General features: G+C 38.5%; 1 protein-coding gene across 1 annotated transcript; it reads left to right on the top strand.

The window, feature by feature from the left end:
* Positions 1-34: 34 nt before the first annotated feature.
* dhodh (dihydroorotate dehydrogenase) lies at positions 35-9955 on the top strand. Its single transcript, XM_051379871.1, has 9 exons — positions 35-138; positions 2348-2560; positions 2642-2841; positions 3951-4033; positions 4424-4611; positions 5877-5990; positions 7410-7563; positions 7647-7806; positions 8496-9955. The coding sequence occupies exons 1-9, from the start codon at positions 121-123 to the stop codon at positions 8638-8640; spliced, it is 1275 nt and encodes a 424-aa protein (XP_051235831.1). The 5' UTR covers positions 35-120; the 3' UTR covers positions 8641-9955.
* The last annotated feature ends 2437 nt before the right edge of the window (positions 9956-12392 follow it).

Genomic DNA, 12392 nt, shown 5'->3' with positions numbered 1-12392 from the left:
GCCACAGCCAGGCAGGGAAATATCGCGAGAAGATGTGTAGGAAGCGGTAACCGCGTGTGTTTGTGTAACATGTTAGGAAACGCTTTCAGTGCCCTTTAATGCAATGACAGTACTGCATCCATGGCGGGACATCTGAAGGTATTTCAGAGACAAGCTTATATGTTTTTGGGGTTGTTGTTTCAGAATGAGAGGATTTGAAACGTCGCCAATAAACGTGTGTTTCCTCTGTGATAGCTCGGTTGAGCCCATTGACAGCGTATAAAAGGTTAAACCAGGAAGCACTGCAGGTTAGCTTTGCTGTGTCTTATGTGGACACAGAAACACATGCAGTGGTGTTGTCTTCGCGATCAGCTTTACTTTCCCTTTGATAATCGGCACGGTCATTAAAAAAAAACAACCACACAAACAGATGATTTTGATTCATGTATTTAGATGTATGCTAAGGGTTCAGCTGTCACACAGAAAGCAGTAACATAAGTCACTATAGTCTCCTCCAAAGATTACCTCTAAACCATTGACAGTATATATTAGCTCTAAACACCAGCTGATAGTATTGAGTCAGTGAAGATGATGGACAGTGTCAGTAATCTTCATTCAGCACAAGCAGACGTGGGTCAAATACTGTGCTTCCACTTTACTTATGTCCAGTTTGTGCTATTTTGTACTTGCAGTCTAATACAATTCAAATGTAGATATTGTACTTCTTCATTTCATTACATGTATTTGACCGCTACAGTTACTAGTTACTTTGATTTCTGCATACAAAACATATGATCAACTTATTAAATATGATGCATGAGACGCCCCACAAACCCACCCAGGTGTTTTCAGTACAGCAGTGCAGTGCTGGGATTTATGGGACGTCATTGTGTATTTATAAGAATGATAAAGTTGTAAATTGTCATGCAACAAAACTAACAGGAGGAAAATCATTTCTATCTTGTTTCACACAATAATAACTTGTACAAATGATCTTTTGGCATTTTGAAGTCTCCATAATGTAACTCTCTGGGCCATTTTGTATATGTGCACTTATATACTTTAAGTATCTATATTTTGCTGGTATTACTTCACTCGAGTAGAGTTTCAAATGTAGGACTTTTACTTTTAACTAGAGTACTTTTACTCTGTGGTACTATTAGTTTAAGTTAATTAAAGGGGTCTAAGTACTTCCATGGCTTGCAGGTTTTCTACTTTGTTTGGCTTTTCCTGTTTGTTTTGAGGCATTCATGTGGCTAAGCTTAAGATTAATTCAGATATAACTAACTGCCTCCCTCAAAATCTTAATAACCACAAACACTGTTTTACCATTTTTCAACTTTTTAAACTACATTAGGCTTCATATTTCAGCTTTGATGTAGAAGTTTGCTGATTGCTTGTGAGTATGTGCTGTAAGGCAGATATCTGCAGGGAAAGTTGATTGAAAGGTATTCTTTTAACATCAGTGACAGACTTGCTTAATCAGCATATCATTTATATGCCACTTTCCTGAGTTATATTACACATCACAAACCGTGTCAATTCACCAAGCGCATTTAAATGTCCACTGATTATGCTGGGGAGGATAGAATTCCACTATTGTCATGTAAATGCCTCAATCTTGTAATCTTTGAAGCCCCGTCCATCCTAGTTCCATCCATGCAGGTGTCTGCAATTATTCTGAATGATTACACCTCTTTGAAAGAAAGAATGAACCCACAGAGAAATAACACTATAGCTCTCTTTAAGCTCTATGGAGTACTTTATCATCCATTAGAGAATGTTTTCCGACCTGTAACACAGATTTAGTGTAGCAGATTCTTTCCAGCGAGCCAACAGTAGCAGCACCCTGACTCGGTCTGAACTGAATGGAAACGGAGCATTAATTGGTATCACTAGTAACACCCTTGTTTACGCCACCATTTCATGTCAAAATGGCTGCTGTGAAAAACGACTATTGCGGGTTTAAACTCCTCAACTTGAAGCACAACAGACACCAACAAAGTCCCTCCAGTGGACCGTTTCTGCAGCGGACATTTTGACTAGTCAGAGCAGGAAAAGCACAGGTGTAAGTAATTAGCGTTAACAATGGCTCAGTTCCATTGGTGTCCCATTAGCCTTTCTGGTGTCGCATGCACAATGTGGTGTGTAATGGCCATGTGGTTTGTTTCTTTCAGTACTCTCCAAACAACCGCTCTAGATATTAACCTGATATTTAGGGAAAAAAACTGCATACAAACTCTGGTTATTGTGGAAACGTTACAAATGCTGTCATTGACCTATTACCAGTATATTCACATTAATTAATGCCTGACGTGAGTCCCTTTTGTAAACACAGTTTTATTATTTTTAATGCTCCTGTCAACAGAAGCAATTAAAAGATGCAGTGAAGGTCATCAGCTCAGGAAGCCTCCTGTTTGCCTCCTACCTCACTGCGGTTGGAGATGAGCGTTTCTATGCCAACCAGCTGATGCCCCTGCTGCAGAGGATTGTGGGGGCAGAGACGGCGCATGTGTTGGCAGTGAAGATGATTGGTCTGGGTCTGGTTCCTCTGAACCGTTACCAGGACCCTGCATCATTGGTAATTGTGTAAACTTACTTTCAGCTCAGAGATATGTCCTATTGATTCTAAACACTGTTTAAAGACTTTCTGTGTCTACAGGAAGTCAACGTCCTGGGATTAAAGTTCAAAAACCCTATTGGGATTGCCGCAGGCTTCGACAAGCACGGAGAGGCTGTAGACGGGTTGTACAAAGTGGGTTTTGGCTTTGTTGAAGTGGGCACAATCACTCCCAAACCTCAGGAGGGGAACCCCAAACCACGTGTGTTTCGACTCACTACAGATCAGGCAATTATTAACAGGTAAGGTTGAATAGACAGTGTATTTACCCATCTCTAGCTTTATAGTAGCAATTTATTACTTTTTTTTCCATCAACGATTTTCCGTATCTTAACGCCTGACTTTTCAGTTGCATATCACAAAGGATTCATTCAATTTATATAACTGTAAAGGAGCCATATTACTCTTAGTGTATGTTAAAATCCTTGAGGCTGGAAAACAAAGGAGCAGGAGGCGGTAATGTTACTGTATAATGTTCTCTTTCACATTGCTCAGTATGTGCAAGTATGTGCAAAATGATAATGCGCCTGCAGGGTTTAACGGTTTCGCTTATTTTCTTTGCTGTTTTAATTTGCAACACAGACTTTGAATGAGCTAAATGAAGGAAATCTTTCTTAACAAGCTCTTTCTTTATTTAATTGATTTATGTTAATTTGCTTTTATGAGTTATTTCAGCAGTTTGCCTCTGAATTAAAAGCTTGAACAATGTTTTATATTCACATTCTATAGATGTTTTTATAATAATTTTGTATATTTAGGACGCTTGATTAGGTTCATTCTAAGCATGACCTAGTTTTAAAGTTAGATATCATTTAGAAAGCAGTAATTAGTATATGTGAAAGCACTAAAGCAAATGTGTAATGCAAAGACAACATGATAGAAAAATATGGAAATAATCCGGCATCTTGGATGTCACTTTGGGTTCCACCTCTGGCTCTATGGGAGATGATTCATGGAGCCACAATCATACAGAATCCACTTGCTCATAACAAAATGCTATGTATTCGGGCGTTTTTAATGGTATATCACGTTTGTGTGAATGGGCTTTTATGTAGGTTTATAGTGGCTAGTTTATAATGGTTTATAATGTCAGGAGAACCTAGAATATGAGAACATTTTAATGTCATTATGTATTTACTGAAGGCTTTGATTACTTTAGGGTTTTCTTGGCCCCAGAATGTAAACAATTGTAATGGGAAATTAAAACTGGTTTCCCTGTTTGTCCAGTATATCAGTATTTCATCATTATCACTCAAAATAAAGTGTAAAAAGTGGTAAAAAAAAAATCATTATTTTTCAGTTTGTTTTTGAGCAGCCTCTCATATCTTTATCTGTGTGTGTTTCTCACCAGATATGGATTCAACAGCTGTGGTTTGGCCGAAGCACAACAGAGGCTGAAGGCCAGGGGAGGCACACAGGAACAGCAAACTAAAGGTTAGCAGGCAATGTTCTGTGGATTACTTATTTCAATTTCAACCTTTATTTTTCTAAAAATGGTGTTGCTTTCAGTTTTATTACTACAATAGGTCTGATATAAATCTGTCCTTTTTTTTTTTTTTGTGCATTTATTATTTACTGCTCTACTTATTCTGTTCTATTTTATTTTAATGATTATGACCTGTCCTTGTTTTATTGTGTCTGATCCATACAGCAGCCTCTGCCCCAGTTGAGTCATGTGTCTGATGATGCAGCCTGTGTTTGTGCTTGTCTGAACTTTCCTATTTGTGTGTTTGTATGTGTTTTTGCATGTGTGTGTGTGTGTGTGTGTGTGTGTGTGTGTGTGTGTGTGTGTATGTCTGTGTGTCTGTGTGTCTGTGTTTATAGCTGGCCTTCCCCTGGGCATCAACCTGGGGAAGAACAAGCTGTCCCAGGACGCAGGGGCAGATTACTTAGAAGGGGTGAGAGTGCTGGGCCCGCTGGCAGACTACCTGGTGGTCAACGTCAGCAGTCCTAATACGCCAGGTCTCCGGAATCTACAGGGGAAGGCTGAGCTCCACCAGCTCCTACAAATGGTAAGACTGTCCGAATGTTCATGAAACTACCCAGAGACCCAGAAGTGACAAAAATACACACAATCGTCACCTGGCCTCATTGCTCAGCCTTTACCCCGCAAAAGTGACTGAACTGGCCTTTTAAATTACAAGTGAAAGTTAGTCCATCATCATATACAGTTGATCTTAAGTATAAATAATTCTTTAAAGTAATTTGAAAGAAAATAGCCAGCTGTTGTGGAATTTTCTGGAATAAAGAGAGATTTCTACACTAAACATATACCTACACTTCTATACAATTACCGTCAGCAGTCACAGAGAGCTGTCTCAGGCAAAGTACAAAGCTTTATTCAGGTGATTAGGTTTTATACAAGATGTTATGTGGCCACAGTGATGTGGATGACTGTAACCCACAAAACAAACAAAAATCTGTCACAAAACCAAATTATGTTATTCAATATATAACAAGATTCAAAATTACACATTATTTTTGTGTTTGTTGGTTCCACATATTGCAGTATGAATGTAATTGTATTCCCACACAACCCCCAAAATACTTTATTATTAAAATAACTTCTTAAAGGTACATAACAAGCTTGGCAAAATTAGGTACCCAAATCAGAAAGAATGAAAGAACTACCTCGGAAAACCCTAAAAAGGACGGAAAATTCTTCTATTCTTGCTTTGTACTGACAATTTTCTGTTAAATTGATCCACTAAACGCTAAATTCAACTTCAGGTAACATCACACATGCAGAACAATTATTTAGTGGATATTTTCTTAGTGGATATTTTCTTAGTGATGAAGTATCAATTATTTAGATTCAATTATTATTATCTCCACTGTGTTATTTTTACAGCCCACCGTCAGCGAGGAGCAAATGCCCTCGCAGCGAAGGGAAGAATGAGGAAAGGGTTAATGAATGTCAAAGAGCAGTGACAAAATATCTGACGAAAGCCCTGCATCCTTTCAGCAGAGTAGAATACCCGAGGTTTAGGTATGATACTGCGTGAAATAAAAAAAGGACATATCCCCACCAAACACGCTACCTAAAAAGATTCGGTAAGGGATTCGAAAGGAAATGTTACCCCATCCCCAGGTACACGTCATGGTGTGAAAAAATGTTTTAATTTGCAGAGGCTTCTGAAATGAAGTAACTATTCTGTATTATTTGTCATTTGTTCACTATCATCCAGTACACTGGTCTTTCTGTGCAGTTTCCAGTAGTTGTAGCTCTCTCTGCCCCCTCACCTGATGTACTCACATTCTCATACAATCTGCTCAGGTGTTGAAGGAGCGTGATGCCCTGCAGGGAGAATGCAAACCTCCAGTCCTGGTGAAAATCGCTCCTGACCTCACTGCACAGGACAAACAAGACATTGCGGATGTTGTCACTGAGGTAGAAAGTTATTTTTTGTTATTTAATTTCCTATTTGTGCCTTTTTGATTTTATTTTCTTGCTTGTTCTTTATTTAATTTCATTATGCTCTAATTTATTTTCATCCCTTTCAATTTGTATTATTAAATTCTCTTGCCTGATGGGATTGTTTGACTTTGAAGGAATAATTGTTTTTGGCAATCTGGCTAAATATCAAAAGAAAAAGTACACATTCTGCTTTTATTGAATTAAATATTGAATCTGTAGTGTTTTTGAAGTGTCCCTTCTGAAGAATACAGTGAAAATCATACAAACTCTTTGCAAGAGAAACCAGAACTCAAGTTCAGGTCCTTTCCTGAGGCGACAGTAGAGTTACCCTTGTCAGATGCTCGTATGCAAACTGCACACACCCATTACCAGGGTGCAGCCACCTTCTTGTTTGAATGACAGTTGCGTCGCTGGTCAGATAAATGAGACTCAGTTCAAACAATTGAACTTTAGCATCACTACAATCACCCTTTAGGTACTACTAACTAAAAAACTTTAATAAACTTTAAATATACAGCATCTGTGGAAAAAAAGTGCTTTAAAGGGGACATATAATGTAAAACCAACTTTTTAATCGATTGATTATGTACATCTGGGAGAAACAATTTGAAACATTTCAGCACTACAATTAAATAGAAGTACAGGGAATTAAATAAATGCACACATTAAAATAATATTTAAAAAAGTGTAATCAAGTGTTGAGGAAAAAAAAAAGTGTTTACCAATTCTTCTTAGATTCTCAGGCAAAGTGGCTGCTATACAATCCAATGCAACTACAATGATAAAACTGTTACCTAATATAACTTTAGTTGCATCTTTGCTTTGCACAACAATCTTATGGTAAATAAAAAATATGTAAAGTGAGACCTGTTGTTGTCCAGTGATCAAATGTAAGTTTGGCTTCACCATGTGTCAGATGTCTTTAGTAAAAGGGGATTGGTGAGCTTTTCAGCATGATTCAGTAAGTCACAATTGTTATTTGCTGCTCCATACCTCAGCTGACTGTTTTTACTAAGGGTGCTCGCTATTACAATTGGCTTGACAATTTTCCACCTCAGCAGAACATTGTTTAACCACACACTGTTAACCGGGACCATTTAAAAACATCTGGCTCCTTTCCTTCTCTCTGGTAACCTAATCACCCATTCAGTAGGTTGTGTTTTTGGTATTTCTCTTTACTGGAGCGGGAAGGAGACAAACCTTAATGGAAGAGACATCAAGGAGGACAAAGAAAGCCCAATTTAAACACCACTTTCTTTTTGTCACAGTACATTTCACATTAGAGGTCTGTGTGCCACATGTATACATACTGTACATACATCAGCTCTGCTCCTGACATAGACACACGCGTCGCTCACTTCCTGGCCTTTTACATACATTCTATGTTTTCAGCTGGGAGTGGATGGTTTAATGGTGTCTAACACCACAATTTCCAGACCAGAAACTCTTCAGGATCCACATAAGTCTGAGGTTGGTGGGCTAAGCGGCCAGCCTCTCAAAGACCTCTCTACTAAGACTGTGAGAGAGATGTACAACCTCACTAAAGGTACGTATTTACACACCTGTGTTTTCTGTCCACTTCTATCAAGCCAGTGCATATAAAATACACTTGTAATCATTTTTTTGTAGGTAAAGTACCAATTGTTGGAATCGGTGGTGTGGCCAGTGGACAGGATGCTATGGATAAGATCCGCGCTGGTGCCTCACTGGTTCAACTTTACTCAGCTTTGACCTACCAGGGTCCACCCATAGTGACGAAGATAAAGCGAGAATTAGAACAACTTCTTAAGTGAGTATAACTGAATGGGAATTAAAGTCAGGGCAAATCTTTCAGTTGAGATTTAAGGATCTTTACATGGGTTCTTTTTTAATAATGAAAGGTTTGTTGTTTATTACAACATTGGAGTTATTATTGAAAATATCATCCAATGATTTGCTGAAAAGTCTGCAGAGCAAAAAACACAAGCACTCAGACAATCAGACGGGTTTTAAGCTAACCTCCATTTATTATTCTTGGTTACAGAATAGTCAATTACGATGTATATTTCCCAGTTCAGCTTTGACCTCACTGTAAATGCTGTAATTTTATGGGATATTTACCGGCCCTTTTCAACTCTGATTTTGCCCCATGTGACTTTTTTTGTGTTTCCAGATCTCAGCAATTGCTTAAAACTGCTGGCAATGATAGCCCAATCTATGTAAATAAGAGCATAATAAACTGTATTTATCCTTTAGTGTTGTTAAAAATGTTTCTCTCCTGAGCATCAGCCTACTCGTACAGTAGTATTTGACAGCAACACTAGTTCAACTCTGTGCTTAATGAGGCAGTTGTGCTCAAACTGCATGATGAACTGTTTCCACAGTTTTCCTCTAGTGCATTCATTGCCTTTGTGTTTCAACTCTGGAAAACATTCTTTCATTATCAGCACTATATTCTCCTTCCCTACAAACTATATATATATTTTTTATTTTTTACAGAGAACAGGGTTTCAGCAGTGTATCAGAGGCAGTCGGGGCAGATCACAGGGGAGCAGATGTGTCGACTCATAGGCCGTGGCTGCTGAAAGAGATGGTAAACGTTAACACAGACACTCCACCTGTAGCTGCCATCTCCTCCAACTAGGCAATGACCTTCAACTCTTCCTGAACTGTTATGAATGCTGAATATTTATGATTGTCCGTTCGTCCTTCTTGATTTCCAGGATGAGATATGGTATGAACGTTGTTAAAACCATATTTGTCAAATGCTGAATGCACCAAATCTCAGCTTCTCACGTTTTACTTGAACATGATGACAAAGTTAACAATAAGGCTTTGATGTTGTATCTCCATCTTAAGAAGCTGAGGTTTATTTATAACCTCATTTCAGATGTGTATGCTTTGTTACAGTGTAACAGCAGAAGGTGAATCTCAAGTGCATACTGACACCAAAGTGCTTGAACTCTTCAAACACAAACCTGTTAACAAACATAGACATAAAGAAAATAATGTAACCTGTTTTATTATTTTATATGCATAAAATAGCAACTATTGTCTAATAACAAGAGCTGAAACATACATTGAAATGTTGATGCATTATTTGCTGATGTTATATGTTATTCTACTGCAGAAATATACACTCAATCGCAATAACAGCAACTAAGTGTTATTTGGTGTGTGAGAGAAGATCTCATGGTGAGTCTTTGTAAGCTCTCTTTCAAGGTCCTGTCCCTGGCAACTGAGATACACTACATTACCCACAAATGTTCTCTTATTCACTTCCCTGCTCAAAGAAAATTATAATAAGAGATGTCCTGATCCAATTTCAATGATCCGTATTGCCACCAATCAAGGCATAATTGGTATTAGGATTGGCTGTTTTTACTCACAAAGCTTACATGCACAGTGCAACTCTCTCGCACCTCCTCCTTTCCGCCGTATATCAGAGAGAGCAGGTGCAGAGCACGGGTAGCCCCGCCCACAGTAAAACTCCACACTCAACACGCCTCTGCAAGTGCAACAAAAGTCCTGCAAACAAAAGCCAATAAAAGTAATTAGTTAATGTAATTAGCACAAAAGATGTGGAGACAATGGAAATAAACACTCCGCTGAAACCTGAGTGGGACATCCCTAGTTATGATTTGACTCCACAATAGAAACGTTCCACAAAGCTCATTGTTGCTGGGTTGATAAATATAAAGCCCCTTGGTGTGCTTTGGTATACCACAGGAGAGCATTGTGCCATTTGCAGATGTGACATTACATAATTTCTATTGACATTTCTGATGTTTTCAGTTTTACTGCTATCTGAAGCTGACATTGTAGAAAGCTGCCTAATGTAGCGATTGATTCAGTATTGTGTATATAAATGATATTTGTTGAAGTGTGGGAGATTCGCAAGTGGAATACAAATACTGTTATAACACAATTAATAAATAAATAATGGTGCTTTTTAAAGACTTCTGGGTAATCTTTGAAGATTTGAGAGTCACTGAGTCTGCTCTAGTCATAGACCCCAGAGGATGGACCATACCGACTGCTTGATCTGCTATGTTGTCACCTTTGGTCAGGTTGAAATTGGCTGTTTGAAACCAGTCTCTTTTTCCTGCACCAAACAACCTTGAAGCAAAGATGAAAGAAACCTGTACCTTTTAGAGAGATTACATTAATGTTTTGCCCCTTTTCTCATTGTATTACAGTTATAAAAACTCAGGCTGTGAGAGCAGGGTTGGAATAATGCACTTGTGTTGAATATAAATGCACAGTGTAGCATCCCCACATCTCAACAAAGTCGCTTTTCTTCTTGTGTAAATGCGGAGAACAGAATTTGTTCATGTGAATGATTCACACAGACTGGAAGATATGCTTTAAGGTACAACTACACAGTGTAAAGAACTGCAGTAGCTTTTACTTGGACGTACAATAATAATTTTTCACAGTCCTGAAGAAAAACTTAAGCAGAGTAGTCAACTGGTCCTTCCTAATCATCTGTAGCAGCAGCGAACACAGCAGAGTTCTGATCCTTTAAGAGATTTTTTTTAGCCTTGAAAGAACTAAGATGACTTTGCTATGTTCCCTCCAGCAATAGAGAAAGCCCCTCAAGTCCTCTTCACCTCAACTGAACTATCACTCCCCTCCTCTTATTAGCTGTGGGTATTGTGGTATCATAGCCTCCCATTGGTGGAGGCTGTTGCTTTTATTGTTATTCTTGGGTTTTTTTCTCACTCGTTGACACATTGAGATGCCTTCCTAGCCTATCACAACACCGCCTGCAGTGGTCATTAGACATACCCAGTGAAGGCAGCAGTACTGTGAGGATCAGCTGTGAGCTGCCAGGCGCCTCCTTCTCCCTCTCCTGGGGCCAAGCACAGACTGGCTTGTATCCCGTATGTGGTGTCACAAGGGGAGGAGAGGTGAAGTGAGGCCTGGCTTTCAGACAAGCAAAACTTTAAAGCTGATGGCCACATAAATGTACTGTTTCCTCATATAACATTGATCATAGCTACGAGGCAGCACTGAGTCCTGAGATGCTATCTGTGCCGTACTTTGATACAATCTAAAAGCTAATAGGAAAAGGAAGGTCAGGACGGGTATAATATCTATCTACTATTTATTCACAAGGTCAGTATGAAGGCTTTAGAATTCAAGCATTGTTTTTCTACCACAGACATGGTGACTTACCAGCACACTAATGAACTGTTAACTGTAGACTGCAGATGTCTTGGGAATACACATACAGCCAGTAAGGAGGAGGGAATTAGTTGTTCGACTGCAGAGGGAGAGAAACGAAGAAAGAAAAAGAATGGACAAAAAGGCACATTCTGCCTTTGTAATATCTGTACGCAACACGTGTAACCAAAACAATGCTAATGCAGAAGAACAGAGGAGGGAAAATGGACTGATTGTCTACATGGCTTGGCTTTCTTCCTCACTAAGTAATGAAGCTACATCAATCAGCCAGGGCTTAGTAATTAGTTTTTTTTAAATAATTGCTCAGTTTATAAAATTTCGGCAAAATTGCAAGTTCCCAGAGACCAAGGTTATCTCTTCCAATTGCTTGTTTTATCCAAACAACAGTCCAGAAGCCAACGTTTCAAATGAAACAGAGAAAAACTGTAAATCGTCACATTGGAGAGAATTGGAACCAGCTGTTTGTGTTGGTCCATCACTTTGCTGCAAACTAAATATTTCAACTGACAGAGCCGCTAGCATGGCTATTTTCTGGTGATTGATTTATCTATTAATTGACCAAATGCTTCCTGTCTACATACTGTTGTTATTCAGCAAAATCAAACGTGGGATGTTATCAGAACATTACAGGACTTTTTCTCCCACTCAATCCACTGTGAACCCAAATATTTATTTTGACATTTAGACTCTGGGGCAGTTTGTCTTTTTACTTTATATAGATGACATTTACAAACATGATTTGTGGGTTTTTTTTTTCGGATATTTGTGTTTTTTTTCAGATGGCGAAGCTAATGAAGCTATTGGAGATTTTATAGGCTTGAGGAGGAGGAGTCATCCAATGCCTTCTGGGTCTTTGGTCTCAAAACTAATCAACCCTGAATGTTACAAGGTAAAGCAAAGATGGTTTCTGGGTCATTGGTCAAATTCAAGAACATGATTTAAAGCTTTCCCTCAAAGCGAGAAAATACTATTTATAGGGGCCTTTTTTAATAAACATAGAAGCCCAGTGAGTGCCTCTTAGTATAATTAATAAATAGATGTGTTTAAATGCTTGAATTTACCATTTTGTCAAATCTTTCATTTTTAATTTCAGTTAAAACATGGACCTCAGTAAAGAAGATAAATATAGATAAATCCAATGCTATGAAGCATTACACAGACAGATAGCGAAGTTACTAAAGGGCTTAGAATAATAATTACTGTTAC

Source organism: Dicentrarchus labrax, unplaced genomic scaffold (genome assembly GCF_905237075.1).
Source record: "Dicentrarchus labrax unplaced genomic scaffold, dlabrax2021, whole genome shotgun sequence".
NCBI lineage: Eukaryota > Metazoa > Chordata > Actinopteri > Moronidae > Dicentrarchus > Dicentrarchus labrax.
This window is presented reverse-complemented; position numbering and strand designations above follow the sequence as displayed.